The sequence below is a fragment of the Lissotriton helveticus genome, chromosome 8 (assembly GCF_964261635.1).
Source record: "Lissotriton helveticus chromosome 8, aLisHel1.1, whole genome shotgun sequence".
NCBI lineage: Eukaryota > Metazoa > Chordata > Amphibia > Caudata > Salamandridae > Lissotriton > Lissotriton helveticus.
This window is the reverse complement of record NC_136069.1, coordinates 1,155,077,123-1,155,098,996: the sequence shown is the minus strand read 5'-3', so window position 1 is coordinate 1,155,098,996 and position 21,874 is coordinate 1,155,077,123. Positions and strand designations below refer to the sequence as shown.

The 21,874-nt window shown below is 42.8% G+C and overlaps 1 protein-coding gene across 1 annotated transcript in view; it reads right to left on the bottom strand.

The window, feature by feature from the left end:
* Window positions 1-21,874, bottom strand: part of GRK1 (G protein-coupled receptor kinase 1) — a 636,766-nt gene that overhangs the window by 454,478 nt on the left and 160,414 nt on the right. The window contains exon 3 of the mRNA XM_078658078.1: window positions 10,158-10,315. Within this exon, the coding sequence (XP_078514204.1) occupies window positions 10,158-10,315 (158 nt within the window). The remainder of the gene's footprint in view (window positions 1-10,157; window positions 10,316-21,874) is intronic.

The window sequence follows — 21,874 nt, the reverse complement described above, 5'->3', positions numbered from 1 at the left end:
GCCTAAGGATGGAGGCCACCACTCACCTGACCACATGCCCTGGTCTTTGCCAAAGACCAGGACCTCCGTTTTGTCACCGTTCAACTTTAGGGAATTGAAAATCATCCACTCTGCAACAAGTTGCATGCAGGACCTAAAGTTCGACGTGGTGATACTCACAGAGTGGGTCAGGGACACCATAATCTGCGTGTCGTCAGCGTACGACACTACCTCCATCCCCTGAGATCTTACTAGTCTTGCAAGGGGGGCCACGTAGATATTAAACAGGGTCGGACTCAATGCCGACCCCTGTGGCACCCCACATTGCAGAGACTTAACAGGGGAGAGGAGATCTCCAAGCATCACACGCTGCTCTCTCTGCTGGAGGAAAGAGTTCAGGAGACTGAGGGCCGGACCTGTTACCCCTGCCTCCCTTAACCTAGATGTTAAAGTAGAGGGAGACAGGGTGTCGAACGCTGCTGTAAGGTCCAGCAGTACTAGCACGGTGGTTTGGCCCAGATCTACTTTCCGGCGTATATTATCTGAGACCTTAGTCAGAGCAGACTCCGTGCTGTGGAGCTTTCTGAAGCCATGTTGGGACCCATCCAAGAACCCCGAGGCATCCAGGAAGTTAGACAGATGACAATTCAGGTAGGCTTCCAACATCTTAGCAGGGGCCGGCAGAAGAGATATTGGTCTAAAGTTCTTCAGGAGCCCTGGATCCAGGGTAGGCTTTTTAAGCAAAGGTTTCACAATGGCCTTCTTCCATGCCATAGGAAAGGTACCCTGTTCCATAGCTCGATTCATTATTTCCAGCATGGGAGGAAGAATAATGTCCCTACAGTCCTTTAGTACTTTCAAAGGAACAGGGTCCAGGGGCGAGGCTGATTTCATTCTATCTAAGAGAAGATTAAGTCCATCCATGGATAGTGCAGGGAAGTGGTTGAGGGCTTGGGGAAAGTCACCATCCCAAGATTCCAAATGCTTAACTCGAGAGGAGTCCTCTTCACTCAGGGAATTCCTCTGAGATTGTAGAGCCCGATAAATGTCATCTATTTTTTTATAGAAGAAATCTGAGATGTTATCACATAGCTCCTGTGAGACTACCACGGGGTCAGGGGCCTGAAGAGAGCAGAGGGAGCCCACGATCTTAAAGAGCTCATTAGATGACGTAATAGAACTGGTCAGATTGGTAAAATGATCCTGTTTCTCCTTGATAATTCTTGATAAAAGTGAATTTATTTGAACATTCTTCGAAGAACATTTACAAACAAGAATAAAAAATATTCGTGAGTAAAACAAGAAATAATCATTTGAAATCCATTAATCATTGACATGAAGTCCACATGCTAGGCAGGCACCCAACAAGCGCGGCAGGCTTATTATCCTCACTGCAGAGAATCATGACTAACTTAATAATCACAGGAGTGCGCAATCTACTTAAATTTTAATTTTACTTTTAAAACATTGGAATTTTCGTGCCTTAACCATTTGGTGCAACCATTTGGTGCCAGCAGCCTGTCTCTGGGACACATGACTGCGTGGATTTTTGTTGTTTTGGACTTGTTTTATTTATTACATTCTGATCTATTTTTGTAGCCTGGTGTGGGGTCTTTTCAGTGGTGTTTTCACTGATTGACTGTTTGATGTGTTACACAAATACTTCACACATTACTTCTAATTAAGCCTGACTGCTCCATGCCAAGCTACCAGTGGTTTGAGCACAAGCTAATTTGAGATTTGCTTTTGCCTTACCATGGCAATGAATGTGGTTGCTGCTTGAGCAGGGCTTATACCTGGCTTCCAAAGCATGTTGCAACAATGGGCTGCAAGTAGAGAGATATACTTGCTCATACGCCCAGGTCACATTTGAAAGGTAATGGAAGAGTAGGGATTTAGGCTTGGCATCTGCTGAGGTAAATCATATTTCTGAAAAATTATCTAAGGCTCACTGTTGAAAATGTTGGGTGGATAAACATAGAACCTCAGATTAATTTGCTTATGGATTATGACCAATCATAGTCTGGATTAATCTTTTTACAAATCTTTGCCTGACCACTATGAGACAGAAAACCAATTGGAGCAGAAGACAACAATATGATTTGGCATCAGTGGCTGAAAGAATTACAATCTGTCTGATAGAGCACTATGTAGAGTATTGGATATGAAGCTCTGTCTTCAATCTTTGGGACTGAAAAATCACTCTAAGTGCAAAGGAAGCCAGCCTCTTGCTTTCCCATACAGTACAAAGGGGGTGGGGGGCAGGCCAGCCCAGGAAGTTTGCCTACCAAGTGGAACCTCTGTGCTAAAGATGGAGGATGCAGATGTACTGGAGACTGAGAAAGCTGTGAATACTTGCAAGAAAATCAGTAAACAGTTGCACCTCAACATTTGTTCACACTGGAAACAAGTTGCTATTGTCGAGATGGGCATCCAAGAGAGTAACTGCCTAGGTTGCTGCTCAAAGAAGCTCTAAGGGTACTGATCCTAATGTTAGGTATCAGGAACCAAAGAATTGGATGAGGTTTAGGAGGTAGGTAGAACTTGCATTGGCAAGAACAGTGGGCCAGGCAATACTTGTTCTTCCAAGATAGGAATATATAACTTGCACTAGAGACGCTACTTATGAGCTAAATGTGCTGTATGCTATACAGGTGCCAGAAGAGATACTCCAGGCAGACCCCTGCAAGACACAGATTTAGTGTGACATCCCTAATATTTCCAGCAGCCTACCAACCCTGAAAGTCCTGGACTGAAGGCAAGTGCTCAGTCTCAGCGTGCAAACTCTGAGCTAAAGTGTGTACAAGTCAACACAAAGGGGCATCTTTGCACAACGGTATCCACCAGAGTGTTCCTTTCGCAGTAACCATCCTGTTACAGTCATAGAGCTTAGAAAAGGGGTTACACACACACTCATCTTTTTTGGCAGAGTGGGGGGGAGACACCTCCATTCTCAAAGAAGAACAATTTATGGTAAATGTGGCATACTGGGGCTTGCTGTCTTGGAGGCCAGAGACTAACAACACACACATGCCTGTACACCTAGTTTTATCCTTGAATTTTGCTAAGTTTCTTCCAGGTTACCAAGGGCAGTAACAGTATAAAAGAAAGCAATTCTTTTGGGTCTGTGCCTGGCAACATCTTGTGCTTGCATTGACTTTTTACTTGTTGTATTAGTTCCTACTTGGCTCCTGTGCTCCCCTCACTTTACTATTTTCTCTCTTTCCTGATTGCACAGTTTTCTTCATTGGTTATTACTTGCTTGTTCCTTTCTATCCTCACTGTGCTTTGGTGCAGACTCTACTCCATCTTCTCCTCCTTCTCTAGACTCACGGTTGGATTCCTGTTAACCCTACAGTGCACTAGAGAACTTGACTTCAAGGAGGCAGATACGTTGTTAAATGAGTGATATGCTGATACCCTTATACACTGAACTCCAGCTATTTCATTCTGACACTCATTGTGGGTTTAGCTCTTCATAGAGAGGTGCTGTCTATGCATGTGAGCATAGCCACCATGAGATTGCTGGTTTCCCGAACTACTCCTATTTTCAAAGACCAAACCAGTGTTACTTGCTCACTCTCTTCCCTATTCATTTCTCCTGGTTTCTTAGGTAACAATCTGGCTCCTATATTGTCGTAGGGTTTAAGGGAAGGGAGGCATTGGCATTCGCTTGAGTGACATTTCAGCAGATCACTAAAAAGCACCATTTCAGGCTGCAACACGTAGGATGGCAGAAGTAAGGGTGGAACAAAAGTGTCTGCAACTTAAAACACACAAGATGTGAGGCAATTGAAAAACACAAATGGCCTCATTACGACGTCGGTCGGAAAGGCTCGGAATGTCATTCGGTTTGTCTGAACCCGTGTCGGAACCCATGTTTCCCACCAACTTGGAAACATATCCAACTGACCAATTACAATACAAGGTAACTGGTCGGTAATTCCGAATCGGTTCCGATTGGAATTTGGAGAGTTTGAGTCGGTCGGAGCCAAATCGTACAGGTCATAGGCCCACGTTTCCGACCGAACAATTACAATGTCGGATTCCGACAGCCGCTCCAAATCGGTGTGTCATACAAAAAATAGCTGTCGTAAACTGACTTTGGGGTCCTGATACAGGCCCATCTTCACTTGGAGGCCTCCGGTTGGGGCCCATGGGGGTACCGATGGGACCCTATGTACAACCATGCACAGTGTGGCAGGCACCATTGGTTGCCCGCCACAGGGTGCAAGGTTTTCCACAACCACCTAGTTTTTCCATGGGACCCTGTGTTGTCGGTCGGAACACAGGTTTCAATTGAAGGCAATGGGAGTCCGACGGAACGGTTTTCTGAATCATTGTATTCGGTCTGTCGGACTCCCGAACCCCAGTCTGTTGGAAACGATTCCGACAAGGAGTCGGTCAGAAGGCTTTCCAACCGACATCGTTTTGAGGCCCAAAGTTGTATCTAATTTTTTTCAGAAGTATACAATAAGTCGGTTTGTGCTTGATTTTCTTTTATTTCTTTTAAAAAACAGACAGACACGCTCAGCCAATGCAGTTGCCCAACACATGGGCTTGTTCAGGGCTGAAAACATTAACCCTCGGTCTGTCGGACTCCCCGAACCCCAGTCTGTTGGAAACGATTCCGACAAGGAGTCGGTCAGAAGGCTTTCCAACCGACATCGTTTTGAGGCCCAAAGTTGTATCTAATTTTTTTCAGAAGTATACAATAAGTCGGTTTGTGCTTGATTTTCTTTTATTTCTTTTATTTCTTTTAAAAAATAGACAGACACGCTCAGCCAATGCAGTTGCCCAACACATGGGCTTGTTCAGGGCTGAAAACATTAACCCTGGGCAAAGCACTATGCTACGCTCGCGTAGTTTGAGAAGTTTGTGCTACTTCGTACTACGCAAACTGCACGTAGCACAGTGCAAACAGGCGTATCGTAGCGGTCATTTGTTGCTTGCTCGCGGTCCTCAACCTCAAGTTGGCGACCGCGAGCAAGCAAAATGACATCCCGGCGAGACTTTTTCCTCGTTCGTGAGCAGCAACATCAAGTTGCTGATCGCGAGCTTGGAAAATAAACCTCCCGGCAAGATTCTCAACGCGGGGAGGTCAGGTTTCTCATTGCGAGTGGTCGCGTATGCTCACGACCGCTTGCAATGAGAAACTACCAGTCCGCGTTGAGAAAGCTGCCGCTCGAGTAAAAATCTACTTGAGTGGCAGAAAACTACAGCTCGCACTGTGCAAGATGCCGTTTTCAATGATTGCACAGTGCCGGATGCTTGTCCGCACTGTGCAATCATGCCCAGACTGGCCGTAGCGGGCACCGGGCAATCCCCGAGTGTGCCGCAAGGGTGGGGGCCGGTTTTGGGCCCCTAGGTGCCGTTTTTGTTGCAGGGCCGTTTTTGCAGCATAGCTGCAAAATCGTCCCTATAACAAAATCGGCCGAAAACCAGCCCCCGCAAAGAGCTCAGCGGGACCCCCAACCCCTGGGAGGAGGGGAGGGGGGCCGGCCGAGCACTTTGCCAGGGCCGGTTTTGGTTCCCAGTCCGGCCCTGTGTGCAATAATTGAAAACGGCATCTTGCACAGTGCGAACAGGGTACTACGCAGTTCGCGTAGTGCTACGCGTAGCTCGCGTAGTGCGAAGTGCACTTTGCGTAGCTTCGCGTAGCGCTACTTCGCAAACTACGGCCAGCCCTAGAAAACCTGCAAAAAAACATATACATGAATAGATTATTTAAAACAAGAATAAAAGACGTTGAGAAACACACTCTTAACAGTAAAAGACACTTAACAATTAAAAAGGGAACACAACAATAAGGTCTTTATACAACGAATAAAAAGGAATTGGCCTAGTAATCGTGGATACATTCATCACATCTATTTTCGTATAGACGAATATCTTTAAAAAAAAACATGAAAAAGCGTGGGGGCAGAAACAAACATAATATTAACATACTACATGACAGGAAGACCAACATTTGTACAACAAAAAATTTAGAACCCAACAACTTCAATACAACAAACAAATCTATTATACAGGTTACATTTCCTTGGTTTGACTACCTTCTTGTGTATACAACCTTTATTGTAAAGGACTAATTTATCTAAAAAAGAAATGTTGGACGAGGCCTGAAATGTTTACAAGTCCATGTAACAGAAGATAGATAGCAAAAGAGATTTCTAAGATCAAAAGTGTGTAGACAAAAGAAAAAACAAAAAAAGGAAGAAAGAAAAAGAAGAAAAGAAGAGGAGGAGATGAGGGTAGAAAAGTGAAACATGACTAGACATCACACAAACAAAAAAAGACATAAGTGTCATATATACCCCAAAGCCAAGACTTGAATGCTGCATCCAGAAAATTATTTTCATTCAAAATCAAAGATCCTCTAAGTGTACTTAATATACTAGCTTGTTAACTGAGAGGCTCTAAGTCACAAAGAGCGGCCAAAAGATCTTACCAGTGCAATACTACTAGCAATAGTTGTATATTAGATGAATGGCCATATTGCACCGAGGTTTAAGTTGTTTGTTCCAAGTTAATAGATAAAAACAAACACATTTTGATATGACCTAATCTATCCATTGGTGATTACGAAACGTAAACAGGTTAAATACGTGCAGAATTAAAGACGTGTTACTATCCCTAGTGCACCTATAATATCCCACGTGATCAATAACAACGAGGCACCAACTTCATGAATTAAAAAATAGTTTTTAAACCCAGTGCATCTATAATACCCTTATGTTCAAAAACAGTGATTCAGCAGAGTCATGCATTAAAAACAGTCCACACCCGAATAAGTTGAACCACATTCCATGATAATGAAAAAAGATATAGGGACCTAGTACGATGTCGGGCGGAGTTCCCTCTCCCAACATAGTCTCAGTCATGGGACCAACTGACACCCAGTCGGCGGTCCTGACCAACTAATTAGGATGCAAACAAACATTGTTCGGCCACAGTCCTATAATTTACAGTGGGAGCATGTATTCCTGTCGGGATGCATGCTCCCATTGTAAAATAGGAGGTGGAGTTCATCCCTGCACCCCGTGTCAGGCACCTTGAGGTGCTTTCCATAGGGTGCAGGGATCAGCAAGGTCTCCAACTGGAAGCAGTGCACCCAAGGCGAGTTCCGACAGCCTTTCTGTATTGGCAAGGCCGGCACAGAAAGGCTGCCAAAACCTGACATCATAATCCCAAGGGCGGAAAGAGCCGCCCTTGGGATTACTGACAGCATTCCGACTGGCAGACAGGCTTTCCAAGCCTGTTGGAAGCCAGTTGGAATGACCGGTCGAATTCCTTCCCGTTCGCCTCTATTGTAATGAGGCGGTATTTGGCTAACGGTTGTTGAAATAAATTTTTTCTCAATATCGCTGTCTCCATAAATGTGGCTTGTTGTGATTTGGAGCTAATTCTCTGGGATTACAAAACAGTGTAACCTAAACGTAGTATAGGCTACGTCTGTTTATGTTTAAGTTGCCATTAGGGATCAGCAGGCTTGCTGATTTTTGATGATTGTTTGGAATAGATGCAATATTTTGCATGTTTCTAGATACCTGTAATTGATTTCGTTCTCCATGTATTTTCTCTTCCTCTCTTCGCTCTGCGTATCACTTTAAGTACCAATAACAATAGAAACAAGGATCTTTTTGAAGGAATCTTGACTTTCTAGACACCCATTTTTTCCTGGTGTTTTTCTAAGCCCCAGGGTTTATCTACTAGGAATTTAGATTTCTACTATTTCTTCAATGGTGAAGGCATTATGGGCCATATGAATGAAACTTTGGTTTTGCGATTCTCAAATAAAAAAAATTTGCGAATCGCTATTGCGCTGTGTATGTATGCGCTATGTATGTAGGATTTGCAAATAATTTTGCGAATCCTACATATTCCTTAATTGCAAATTGCAAATGGCGATTGGCAATTAAGAAATACCTCCCCATTCATTCCTATGGGCATATAGGCCCATAGGAATGAATGGGAAGACATTCTCAATTTGCGATTCTCAATTAGAGAATCGCAAATTGAGAATGCAATTTCAAGGGTACTAGGGTGTCAAAAGTACACCCTGTTGCATCCCTGAAATGTGCATGTGGGCACATGTGGCACACATACATGCCCTATGGGCATGTATGTGCGCCACATGGCATTTTTCAAAGAAATCGCAAATTACTTCCAACTTGAAGTTGGTGGTAATTTGCAATTCCTTATGGCCAAATTGCACTTTTTCTGGGCCTCTTACATTGCATTTAAGGAATCGCAATTTCGATTCCTTAAATACAATCGCAAAATAGGGAATCGCAAATTTGCAATTCCTTATTTTGCAAGGCTGTTTTTCTTTCATACATCCCACTTAGCTAAATTGCAATCGCAAACACCGAAATTCTGCGAATTTCGGCATTTGCGATCGCAATTTTGAATGATACATATGGCCCCAAATCTTTTTCTATTATCACGGAATGTAGTTCAAATCATTCAGGTGTGGACTGCTTTTAATACATGACTCTGTTGACTCACTGTTTTGGAGGACTAATGGCATTACAGATGGACCAGGGTTAAAAACTGTTTTTTAATGCATGACTTTGGTAACTCATTGTTTTTGATCACGTGGGACGCTACAGGTGCACTAGGGATAGTAACATGGTCTTGATGCTTGTCTTTCATTTTGCACTTATTTGACCTGTTTATGCTTCGTAATCACCAATGCATGGATTAGGTCATATCTAAATGTATTTGTTTTTATCGATTAGCGTGGACCGGACAACTTAAACCTTGGTGTGAGGCAGTCATTCATCTAATATACAACTACTGCTATTGGAATCGAACTGGTAAGATCTTTTGGCCGCTTTATGTGACATAGAGCCTCTGAATTCGCAAGCTAGTATATTAAGTGCACTTAGGGGATCTTTTCTTTTGTTTGTCATTCTTTTTCTGGATGCACCATTCAAGTCTTGGGTTTGGACTATATATGACACTTATGTCTTTTTTTGTTTGTGTGAAGTCTTGTCATGTTTTACTTTTCTACCCTCGTCTCCTCCTCTTTTATTCCTCTTTTTCCTTTCTTTCTTTTTTGATTTTTTCTTCTGTCTACACACTTTTGATCTTAGGAATCTCCCTTATTATTTATCTTCTGTTGCATGGACTTGCAAACCTTCCAGGCCTTTTCCAGCATTTTTTTTAGATTAAAAATTCCTTTACAATAAAGGGTGTATACACAAGAAGGTAGTCAAACCAAGGAAATGTAACTAGTATAATACATTTGTTTGTTGCATTTAAGTTTTTGGTTTCTAAATGTTTTGTTGTACAAATGTTGGTCGTCATGTTATTTGGTATGTTAATATTTGACCCCACTATGCTTTTTCTTTTTACAATATGTGTCTCTTTACGCGGAAAAAGATATGGTTTGTTGTATATAAACCTTATTGTTGGGATCTGTCTTTAATTATTAAGTGTCTTTTGATGTTAAGTGTGTGTTACTCAACATCTTTTATACTTGTTTTAAATAACTTATTCATGTATCTGTTTTTAGCATGTTGGCAGCCCTGAAGAAGCCATGTGTTGGGCGAAACGCATTAGCTGCGTGTGTCTGTCTGTTTTTGAGAAGAAAGAAAAGAAAGAAAAGAAAAATCAAGCACAAACCGACTTATTGTATACTTCAGAAAAAAATGTGGATATGACTGTGTTTTTAAATTGCCTCTTTTCTTGTGTGTTTCAAATTGTTTAATGTATGACCATCTGGTAGCTGGTCATTTGAGGTGGGCAATGATCATGCAGTCTTAAATGGGTGATTACTTCAGGTGGTGCAGTGACTGAGTTCCCTAGTTGCCAATACCTTTGTTGTCTGTTACTTGAGTTGATAGATAAGAAGCAGGAAGATTTTGCAAGATTTGTGTGTGTTAGGAGTTTCTTGCTTGGTCCTCAATAGAGACTTTCATGGAGCCAGGTGGGCTTGCTATCTTTTCTGTGGATGACTTGGACCTTGGACCCTCAAAAGTGGGGCAAGAATGTGTGCTGGGGTGATCACTTTAGCGATTGACACCCAGAGGAGTGTACTGATAGAATCCTTCCGTGCTCCAGTGGTATGCACCATTCTTTTTGGCTGAAATGCCATGGAAAAATGTACTGGTATTAAATGCTCTAATAAAACATATAATGTGTGGCCCTGATTGATAACTGAAACATACCTTCATTATCCAGCAGCACGTTTTCAGGTTTAAGGTCCCTGTAAATGATCTTGTTCTGATGAAGATGCTCCATGCCACAGATAATCTGAGCTGTGTAAAAACTGGCTCTTATCTCGTCAAAGCCTGGATTTTCTTCATTAACATTATATATGTGGTACCTGAATAGGTAAATACCATAGGCAAAAAATCATCAGCAAGCGTTCATAAGTCAAAGCATTTTGTAAATAAAAAAACAACAATCAGCATATCTAACTGTGAATGTTATGTGAATACAAAGATAATTTTGTCAGTTAAAAATCTTCCAAAGGTGTTTTAGTCAACAGAAAACTATATGTATTAAAATAGTTTAATAGCTGCAGGAAACTGAATTTTAAGCTAAGTTATAAATATTTTACATTTTACAAAAATTTGAGTTAAAGATACACATTTTCAACGCTTAAAATGACATACAAAATAAGACAATTACAGGTAGCGATTAGAAGATAAAAACTGTAGCATACAAAAGATGCGAAACTTAAAAGCAATGTAAGTCAAAATGGTGCGGCTGACCTGTACTTAGACACATGTCATGGTCCCCCAACAGAGGGGCAGGATCAGATGCAAGCTGTTGGTTTACATCAGCACTGTTTTGAAGGACAAGGACCTAGACACGATCTGTGATGGAGCAAGGTCAGGAAACCTCTTCAGTGCTTTGTCCCGCCCAAAGGTTTTACATTTAACCACGGAAATATTTCTGGATGTCGACAAGGACAAGACCAAGTTTGAAGCTTTAGCCAAAGGAGAGGTTTCTCTCTGCAGAGTTTGTATGTATTGCGACTTATATAGCGCACGTATCACCCGAAGGCATCAAGGCGCTTGCCTTGGGAACCCGTCCTGGCTTTTCCCTGTGAGATAACCCCTACTGGGTATCCCCAGGGTGAAAGCCAGGCATCCCGCAGCGGGAGATTAAGCAACTATTGCCCAGAGTTGCAGCGTGGGACCCCATGATTAGAATAGGCACCGAGGCAAGAATTATCAGGACCCTGCTGCGTTGGGAATTGAACCCTGGTCCCGGGCCAGACCTCTGCATCAGGGTCTGCCGCTCTAATCAGTGAGCCACACTCCTCCACTAGAGTTCTGTCAGACAGGTGGGTATTTGTCCTGCAGACAACAGCACAGTCTTTTTCAACTTTTTCTGTTCTAGCTTACTCCAGGACGGTGCCCTCACATCGGTTTCAGAGAGGGAACTCAGTTGTATTCGGGAACAACTCCAAGACAAATCAATTTACATTGTTGAGAGTTTCCCATCTATGGGGCTTATATACAAGCCCTCTGCGCCGCCGGTACATCGCGTGATGCGCCAGCAGCTCAACCTGTTGCCCAATATTTACAAGGACATGTGAAGCCAACCTGCGTGGCTTTATGTGTTTGTAAATATCGCCCCTTCTCATGCAACACTTTGCGTGTAATGGCTTGACATGGGTGTTGCTGTGGGTGTTCCCACACAACACCCATGTATTCTGATGCATTTCCAGATTTACGAGAAATCGTAAACCTTGAAATGTACGCGAATGCTACGCCATCCCACCGGTTGTGCAGCGAGGTTCAACTCGGTGAAATGTTTACGTTTCTCCTCGTTTTTTTCCCTCTTTTAATGCCTTCTGCATTCTACTCACGCATGGAAAGAGCAAATCACCTCAATTGATTGTTTTTGTGCAGGAAGGTGTCCCTTCCTGCACAAAAACAATCCTGCTATGACGCAAGCATTCTTGCACCATGGTGAAAGGGTGCCTGCACCGGTGCATGGCAGCGATTGTGCGCCAGCGCAGGGGAAAGCACAGGGATGCAACATATTGTTGTAAATAAGTCCAATCCCTGTGCTTTGAAAGTGACAGTGCGGAGCAGCCAAATGGCTTGCGGCAAGTACTGAGTCACTTTCATTGTAAACATGGCCCTATGTTTTTAGCACAGTGTAGCCCACTTTTTGTTTTAGAAATGTAATTGCATTTATTTTTAATAGCACTTACTCCCCCTGATGAGACATTGAACCGCTTTACGCCAGGCAGCCAAGAAACCCAGGGTTAGTAGTTTGTACAGTGTTATTGGTTACTGTTAGGTATTATTAGTTATTTATTTTGTTTTGTGTGCTCAAGCAAACCATTCCATGCATTTATTCCAGTTTTTTTGTGACAGACTAAATTAGTTCATGTGAGGTTTGATCTTTAGTGGGTTGGGTGAGAGTTCATGCATATAACTAGTGGGTATAGTGGATGAGCTTTACTGTAAAAGTTACCACTGCCCTTTTGTGCTGCAGAAAACCAAAACTGGCAGCATCGTACATCCTCAAATTCCTCTCCAACTGGGTGAGGGGGCTGACATGCAGCATTTCAGCGGAACTCCAGACAGTGATCCGCTCTTGCAATTGATTTCCCCAACTGATAGTGCAGCTGAATTCTGCTTCCCTGATCCTCTTCTGAAAGCATCGATGGCCTCCCATCCTTGCACGCTTTACCCGGCAAACGCTAAGATGGATGCGTCAATGCATCCGGCACAGGGCTGGACTGGCCACAGCAGGCACCGGGAAATCCCCCGGTGCGCCGCACGGGTGGTGGCCCGTTTTGGCCCCCTGGGGGCCGTTTTTGTTACAGGGCCGTTTTTGCAGCATAGTTGCAAAATCGGCCCTATACCAAATTCGGCCGAAAACCGACCCTGGCAAAGTGCTTTGGCCGGTTATGGTTCCCAGTCCGGCCCTGATCAGGCCCAGGAGACAGCAGAGGACTCGCCTCTTTCCCAAGAGAGACATTGCAAGGTTGAGATATGATGTTGATCTTATCCCACTGCCTATAAAGTGACAGTCTGATGAGAGCTTTCGTGGCTAACCTTCATGGTGGTAAGATGATGTGGGATTCCAAACTGCTGCTGGAGCTGATGCAGTTTGATTAAAATTACCGTAGAACTGTCTGGTAAGGTCTATCTAGTTGTATGTGTGTGACAGATGTACCGGGCACAGTGTTCATTCTAGCCTGGTTCTCTTTGGTATTTCAAATGACAGCTAAAATGTGCATGTGAAACCCATTTGATCTCACGAAAACGGCAGCATAAGACTAAAACTTAAAGGCCTATTTTCAGATTTTTAGTCATACAATATATCAAATAGTATAACCAAATCAATAAATTAGTAGACTGGAATGCCTAGTTCAGCCAGAATTCAAAATCAATCAAAGTACTTATTAAAGTTTAGGAGAGCAAAAACATAGAGTATAAAATGGAAGAGCAAACCAACAGGGATTCATCTCTTAGGGTTAGGGAGAAAAGAGCCTTCACACCTCAAAAAATGCTGCTTTTTTATAGGGTTCCAAACAAAAGATGTCACATTCAACACAGTTGTACATGGTTGCAACTGCGTGGGCCAATCAGAATTAAGCGAGGTGAAACAGTTATAGAATACTACATTTCAAAAGACTGCCATCGTTCTATATCAGGGAAGGTCTCAAGAATTCTATCTGTCCTACAACAAATAAGGTTATCTATATATATAAAAACCAAAGTATGTCCGTTTGTCCTTTATGCATTACTACACCATTCATTCGATCGGCATGAAACTTTGGGAAGTTGTTGAGTACACTCCCGCGAAGGTTTCTGGCAACAAAAAAAAAAAAAATTGTTAAATATCGGCTCCACGGCCCTCATAATCTTTCTAATACTGAACGCTTACAGTTTACGGTGCGACTCGCTTTTGCAATGACCATCAACAAATCACAAGGACAATCGCTGCAAGTGTGTGGACTAGATTTGGAGAATCCGTGCTTCTCACATGGACAACTGTATGTGGCCAGCTCACGCGTCGGAAAACCTTCTGATTTATTCGTATACGCAACGTTTACAGTTTCCGGTGCGACTCGCTTTTGCAATGACCATCAACAAAGCACAAGGACAATCGCTGCAAGTGTGTGGACTAGATTTGGAGAATCCGTGCTTCTCACATGGACCACTGTGTGTGGCCAGCTCACGCGTCGGAAAACCTTCTGATTTATTCGTGTACGCACCACACAGAAAAACAAAAAATACTGTGTATCCACAAGCACTCGGATAAATAAACAGAATTAAAACAACACTCTAAAATGATTTACATATTATAATGAATAAGTTTCAATAAAAATGACACAATATAAATTGAATGTTATCATAACAAGTTTCCTTAAATTTACTTTCTTCTGAGATCGCTACAACGCGGGACGGGTAAGCTAGTAATTTTATATAATTCTACTAAGATATAAACATTGACAACCAGCTTCACAAATAAGATGGAGTCCAAAACCTATGCTCTCTAAGTTAGAATGAGTTCGATTTTATTGGTGGAAAGCCTTTTTTTTTTTTTAAACTGGAACGCTATGGAAAGGGGCAGAATACTTGAGGAAAGACAGTTTTACCAAGGTTTGGCTTCTGGACGGTGAAATAATTAAAGCCTTTGGTTAAGCTTTGCTCTTTGAGAGCATAAGAGGAGAGAATTACAAATATTTTTCTCCCAAACAGCTGCAGTTTTACTCTGTGGCACCCACTTTCTTGGCAACTACCTGCTCCAGAATCAATTGAACTGCGATTAGAGTTGCATTTTTCCCAAGAAGTTATTATGGCAGCGGCCAGAATAAAGGTATGAAAACAAGTTCAATAAACAACATGTTACAGCTAACATGAATCAGTCCTTCAAAACGAGCTGATCCACCCTCAGTATCACAAACCGCTCTAGATGCACAGATGAGAAGCGGTGGTCATACCCGCCTAAGAAATACAAATGACAGTTGCTCACAATTTAAGACCGACTCTGCCTCATAATTTTGCAAAATCGGTGTCTGTCGACCTACGAAAGTCTGAGAACAGACTTGATGAGGTTAATCCAAATGTTGTAGAACAAACACTTTCACACAACAAGCTAGTAGTTAAAGAAATATAATTGCAGGAACATCATCAAAAAGTAACCCTGGGCAAAGCACTACGCTACCCTCACGTAGTTTGCGAAGTTTGCGCAACTTCGCACTACGCGAACTGCACGTAGCACAGTGCAAACATGCGTAGCGTAGTGCAGTGGTCATTTTTCGCTTGCTCACGGTCCTCAACGTCAAGTTGGCGACCGCGAGCAAGCAAAATAACATCTCACGAGACTTTTTCCTTGTTCACGATCGTGAGCATGGAAAATAAACCTCCCAGCAAGATTCTCAACGCGAGGAGGTCAGGTTTCTCATTGCGAGTGGTCGCGAGCAATGAGAACCTACCAGTCCGCGTTGAGAAAGCTGCAGCTTGAGTAAAAATCTACTCGAGTGGCATCACTGTGCAAGATGCAGTTTTCAATGATTGCACAGTGCCGAATGCTTGTCCGCACTGTGCAATCATTGAAAACGACATCTTGCACAGTGCGAACATGCTACTACGCAGTTCGCGTAGTGCTACACGTAGCTCGCGTAGGACGAAGTGCACTTTGCGTAGCTACGCGTAGCGCTACTTCACGAACTACGCCCACCCCTATCAAAAAGTATACATAAAATTGATAATAAGGAAATTCGCTCCAAAATGAATAATCAACATTTTTGCAGTACTGCCAAACAGTTAACCAAGTTTGAATTTGAAGGCCTTGTGCATTCCTTATTTTTGAAAACTACCTTCCAGAAGCCACCAAACAAAATGTTACACAGCATAAAGGGTAGACAAGATGGTGATGGAGGTATCCTCAGATGAAGGATTATCTAAATCTCCCTGTTACCTACATTCCTGAAACATACTCCATAAATTCCACCACAATTCTGAAAGCTTAACTGTTGTTGAACTTTAACTTTTCCTTAGCTACTACCTAAATACTGGCAAATGTTCTCTGGCCTATCATGTAATTGTTCATAGGGATTCTACACTTTCCTTTCAAACAAACTAGATAATCCAAGTCTAGTAAATAGAGGATATGGCTGAGAAAGAAGGCATACGTAAGATATAGAATCTCTCCCCTTCTTATTTTCTCCTTTATCTTCTCTCTTTAAGTGTTTGGCCTAGCATCTGAGGGGACCCCTAATTAAAGTTCTTTATTTATCCTTCCATTACCATTCCTTTCCCTGTGTTTAAACACGTTTTATATCACATGTCTACCCTTCCTGCACATTTACTGTGATCATGACAAAGAAGCAGAGAACAGTCATACACACTGGTTTGTCTGATACCTTCAGAAACTACCATGGTTCAGCGGAGTTACACCAGAGTAACTTACATGACTTCTTTTCTGATATTCCTGAAATTGATTTAGGGTACTCAAAGTGTACTTAACAGGATAAAGTGGAGAAGGGGCTGTGCTGGATTTGCCAATAGATAGTCTCGGAATCATTTGCCTAAACATTCAAGGGCTTCATTCCCTGATGAATGCAGAGCATTGCTGAAATGGAACCACGTTGAGACCAACATTGTTTAATATCTACTTTGCCCCTTTCGCCCAGATTGTGAAATAATATGGCTATGCAGCTATTTCCTATACTGATGATACTCAGCTGATCATTTCTATGAAACAGGACAGTCAAGGCACCAAGCACCGTTTTCAAGCTTGTATGAGGAACGTTGCAGGTTGGATGTCCAGGAACTGTCTTCAGCTGAACAACAAGACAGAGATCTTGCTCTTTGGCAAAGCACAGCAGCTTTGGTCTTTGGACTGGTGGCCCAGTAATTGGGATCTGCCCCAGCCAGTCAGCAAACAGTCTGGCTATAATAATTGATCATGAACTATCCATGAAAAGTCATGTGGCAGCCACAAGAGGGTCGTGTTTTACCGCCATGCAGCTGCTAAGGAAAGTCTTGCCCTGGCTCCCTGCTTTGGCTAGGAAAACGCTGGTCCAGGTGCTAAAAATTAGTTGCCTGGACTATAGCAATGCATTACTCATGGCTGCTATTGACATCTTCTTGACCAAACTCCAAGTGGTACAAAATACGGCTGCCCGGCTAGTCTGTAATCTCCTAGCAGGCTCCGCTTCGGCCCCTATTCTCATGACCCTCCACTGGCTGCTGGTTAGGAAGCATATATGTTTCAAGATATGCTGCCTTGCACACAATGCCCTACTAGGCAAATCTCCTTTGTACTTGAAGGAGAAACTAAATTACTACTGCCCCTCTCGCACTCTGAGATCGAGCGACAAAACATTTGTGTCTATTCTTGGCATTTGTGTCTCAAGATCTGGGTGTAGAGCTTTTTCTTGTACTGCCCTATGGGCATGGATCCAGCTTCCTTCCCATCTCCAAAGCTGTGTGGAATTTGCTCAACTTGAAAAACTACTAAAAACCTGGCTGGGCGGGTGTGATTTTGAGGAGGCCAAGCGCCAAGATACACCCTTGGGTGTGATTCGCTGGGCTATATTAATTAAATGTAACATAACAGTAAATAATTTGATGTGGTACTGTTTCTAAGATCTCACCTGCTAAGTCGTAAGAAACAGCAATTAAGATCATACTTGTTTCCTAATCAATTTCACTGTAATGACCTCACAAAAAAGAAAGGTATTTCTATATTGATTAAACAAGGGTTACAATTTATACCAGGCAGACTGAATGTACAGTCAGACTGCGAATGGCAGAGCCGGGAGTGTGTGCTGAAGTAGTGAATCGATCCATACAATATGTTCAAATTATAATGTCAATAGAGATAGCTTTTGCACTGAACTATTCCAATTTGTGGCTACATTAGTGAAAGTGTGTCTCATTAAGGGAGCGTGATACAGCGCAACACTAGACCCAACATACAACTCATTCCTCTTCCAATTTCCAGAATATAGATCCCTTCCAACGCTATCTATGGGAGTCCGAGATTTTGACTTGATTGATCTTTGGTGAGCCAAACAAGGGACTGAAAGAGAAGATACTTTTTAAAAATAAACAAAGAGTCCATTCTAGAATTGATCTTTACTTACCGCAAAGGAATATGGTACCACAAGTTTTATGCATGAACGTAGGCACCCAAATACTACCTAAGCAATCCTCGGTCTTCTAGAATGAGACTACATCCAGTAGAACAAGTCTAAATCTCATATTTTGAATAAAATAAAATAGTGTTTAAATACATTACCTTGAGGGAAACTATCTGAGAAGTCGTGAGTCATTATTTGACAGGGAATGTGAATAGTGAGGTGGCATGGGGCTGGGATTGGACCCTTAGCAAATGCAGTTATTAGAGGAGAATTAATAGGACATACCACTCGTTTTGTAATATTAACCCAGAGGATGGAAAAATAACTATTAGAACTGATATTATTTCTGACACAGGAATATAGAAATGATAATTTCTCTATAGAAATTGAGAAAGACTAGAGGAGTGCTGCAGTTTTTATTGATGGGTGAGGTGACATCAACGTTAAAAGAACGATATGAAACAAATTGTTTTCACTGATGAGATTCTCCAAACCGAAGATGACTTGATAGCTAAAGATACCTTCAGATGTTGTACACTTGTTTATAAAGCTCAGGAACAAGACGAATAATTAACTAATATTGAGTTTCTTCATATAGAGCCATAACTGAGAGACACCTTGGAGGAACCAATGACCTTAGAAGTGGTAATTAGTGGTAATTAGTGCTGTTAAAGCACTTTCTAGGAGTAAAATCTCAGGTTTTTTTACATTCTTCTACAAGGCATATGCAGGCCTCATAACAGAACCCCTTGCAGAAGTGTTCAATTACTTCCAGACATCCTGTCAGTCACCCCATCTATGATTGAATTGGCTCTGCAAGTCATCTTAAAACGGAGAAGAATTTGATTAAGTAGGTCTTAAAGGACACGTTCTCTGTGATATTAAAATTTTCACCAAGAATATTGTCGCCAGATGAGATGAAGTATGGACCTTACAAACTCCACTGCATCAAGTGGATTTCGTAAATAGGAGGACATTGATACATGAGAGAAACATCAACAATGATGTGGCTGAGCATGAACAATATACCAGTTGATGTGCATTCAGTGCTAAAAAGGTGCTTGATCGAGTAGCATGGAGCTAACTATTCAAAGAACTGGACAAGAAAAGACCTGTGCTCCGCTCTGAAAAATCACATTGGAGCCTCACCAGTTGGACTCAGGCAGAAATCAGAAAACTTACTTTAAAATAGTAAGAAGCGGCGAATAAATAGATCAACTCTCTAACAACTAAAGGTCAATGAATGCTTGGGGTTCCCTCATCCTTAGAATTATACATTTGCTGCACAACCCCAACCAACTTTGGGATGGTTCTCGCCCAATGTATTCAAAGTATGGAAACTAATAGATCAGAAATATTCTCTTGCCCCGCTGGATAGCACTCTTAACAGGGCCGGCTCTAGGTTCATGGTGGCCCTGTGCAGGGAGCGTAGGTGGGGGCCCTGGAAGAGGGGGTCCGGACGGGGCGGAGCTCAGGAAGGTGTTTTAATAATAATACGTCGGCACTGTGCATACAGAGCGATCTGCACATTGGTGGCCAGATGTTCCCAAACTTGTAAAAATGCAGGTACTTTGAGTTTCACACTGAAACTTCACATTTTGCCCTTTATTTCCAAAATAGCAGAGTGGATTATCACCAAAGACAAGATACTCAGTGACCAATAAAGAAATGGGGACGATCAAAACCAGTAAGCATACACGGCAGATCGAACTGTTCATTGCTCTCAAACAATCTATGGCTACAAAAATGACTGTCCTCGACTTCCACTAATATTTCAAGCTGTAAATATCTAACAAAACCACACCTACTTACCCCCAACAATACTCCAAGCTACTACCACAAAGGAAATGCATATATCAGCAAAAAACCATGAGATGATACCAAAGCCAACGACAACCCTGGAGTCAAGTCCTTAAAGGCAGCTAAAGCAGCCAGGCCAATGGCTAAAATGGGATGTCCCAACCCCTCCTTTCTTTATCTTGTGGGCAGTGTCGATAGGAGGTCTTGCAAAATAACCAACGCTGGCGGTGGGAAAACCAAAAGAAGTACCCAACAGGTCACATCCAGCTCTAAGATGATGGGATTTGCAGAACACAAGTAAATAGTAACTGTTTTAAATTTCCCTTGTCCGCAAAGGCGGTTGCTCTTTCCAAGTGCAGACCTCCCGACTGTGGAATTGCCTACCTCTGTCACTTAGGTGCATGACCTACTCATTTTCAGAAAAAGACTGAACACCTGGTTATTCCAGCAACAGCTGTAAGCCTCCCTCATTATCTGCATAGCTCAGTAGCCTGTCACGAGGCTTTGCAGCGCTGGGACACTCTCGAGTAGCCGCGCGCTTTACAAATACCAATAATTTAACATAAAATAACAATTTAACATACTTTGAGCTGGGCGAGGCAAGTGCCTGGTGAGGATGGAGAATCATCAATAAAATAAGCAGCATAATCAGTAAAAAAAAGCTGTCTTGAGACAGAGTACAAGTTAGGAAACCACTAAGGGTTATAAAGAATCTGAAGGTAAAAATATAGTCAGACAACGCAGGGATTAAGCGTAAGGCTCAGAGAAATGCGGCTGAAGATTCCATGGTCACTTCTAGAGTGAGAACTTTGTATAATACAGTACACAATGGAAATCACACTGTGTGCATAAGGTGGTGGCATTGTTTCACGAGTTGAACAGATCAGGAGACAGAAACTAATGCAACATCATAAACCAATGCAATGTGTTCAGATAATGCTGCACTGTGACTGGGATCTCACGGAACACACACACACGTTGAGGAGCACACAGACGCATGCATTCGTGAGTCAGGTCTCGGTTATGCACAGGCACACACTCAAGTAGTGGCGAATTTCCCTTCAAAATGCAAAATAGGCTTACTCTGTCTGTCGGTGGCGACGACGTTAATTGTTCTTTATTAATGATTCTCAATCTCTGACGACGCACCGCTCACTGACGCACTCTCCCAGTCCCTGGCGGGAGCGTGACCAGCACCGTGACGCGTCACTGAGCGGCTAAGAGCTGAGTTGCGCACTTCGCACAGCGCGCGGGGGCTGTCCCAGGCCCGTCACGTCGTAGGGCTAAGATTGACGGCCCTGGGACCCAAACTGCTGGCTGGCTGCCTGGGCAAGTGAAACCAAACTAAACTAAAACAACAACGCTCACGCGTCGCTGCCATTGCCCGGAGGCCGCCAAATCCTGCCAGGGGGCCGCCAGTGATCCTTCCGATCCGATCCTCGTCCGTCGTCGTGGCGGCCCCTGGGGTTTGGCGGCCCTGTCCAATTTAACATAAAATAACAATCTAACATACTTTGAGCTGGGCGAGGCGAGTGCCTGGTGAGGATGGAGAATCATCAATAAAATAAGCGGCATAATCAGTAAAAAAAAAAGCTGTCTTGAGACAGAGTACAAGTTGGGAAACCACTAAGGGTTATAAAGAATCTGAAGGTAAAAATATAGTCAGACAACGCAGGGAATAAGCGTAAGGCTCAGAGAAATGCGGCTGAAGATTCCATGGTCACTTCTAGAGTGAGAACTTTGTATAATACAGTACACAATGGAAATCACACTGTGTGCATAAGGTGGTGGCATTGTTTCACGAGTTGAACAGATCAGGAGACAGAAACTAATGCAACATCATATACCAATGCAATGTGTTCAGATAATGCTGCACTATGACTGGGATCTCACGGAACACACACACACGTTGAGGAGCGCACAGACGCATGCATTCGTGAGTCAGGTCTCGGTTAGGCACAGGCACACACTCAAGTAGTGGCGAATTTCCCTTCAAAATGCAAAATAGGCTTA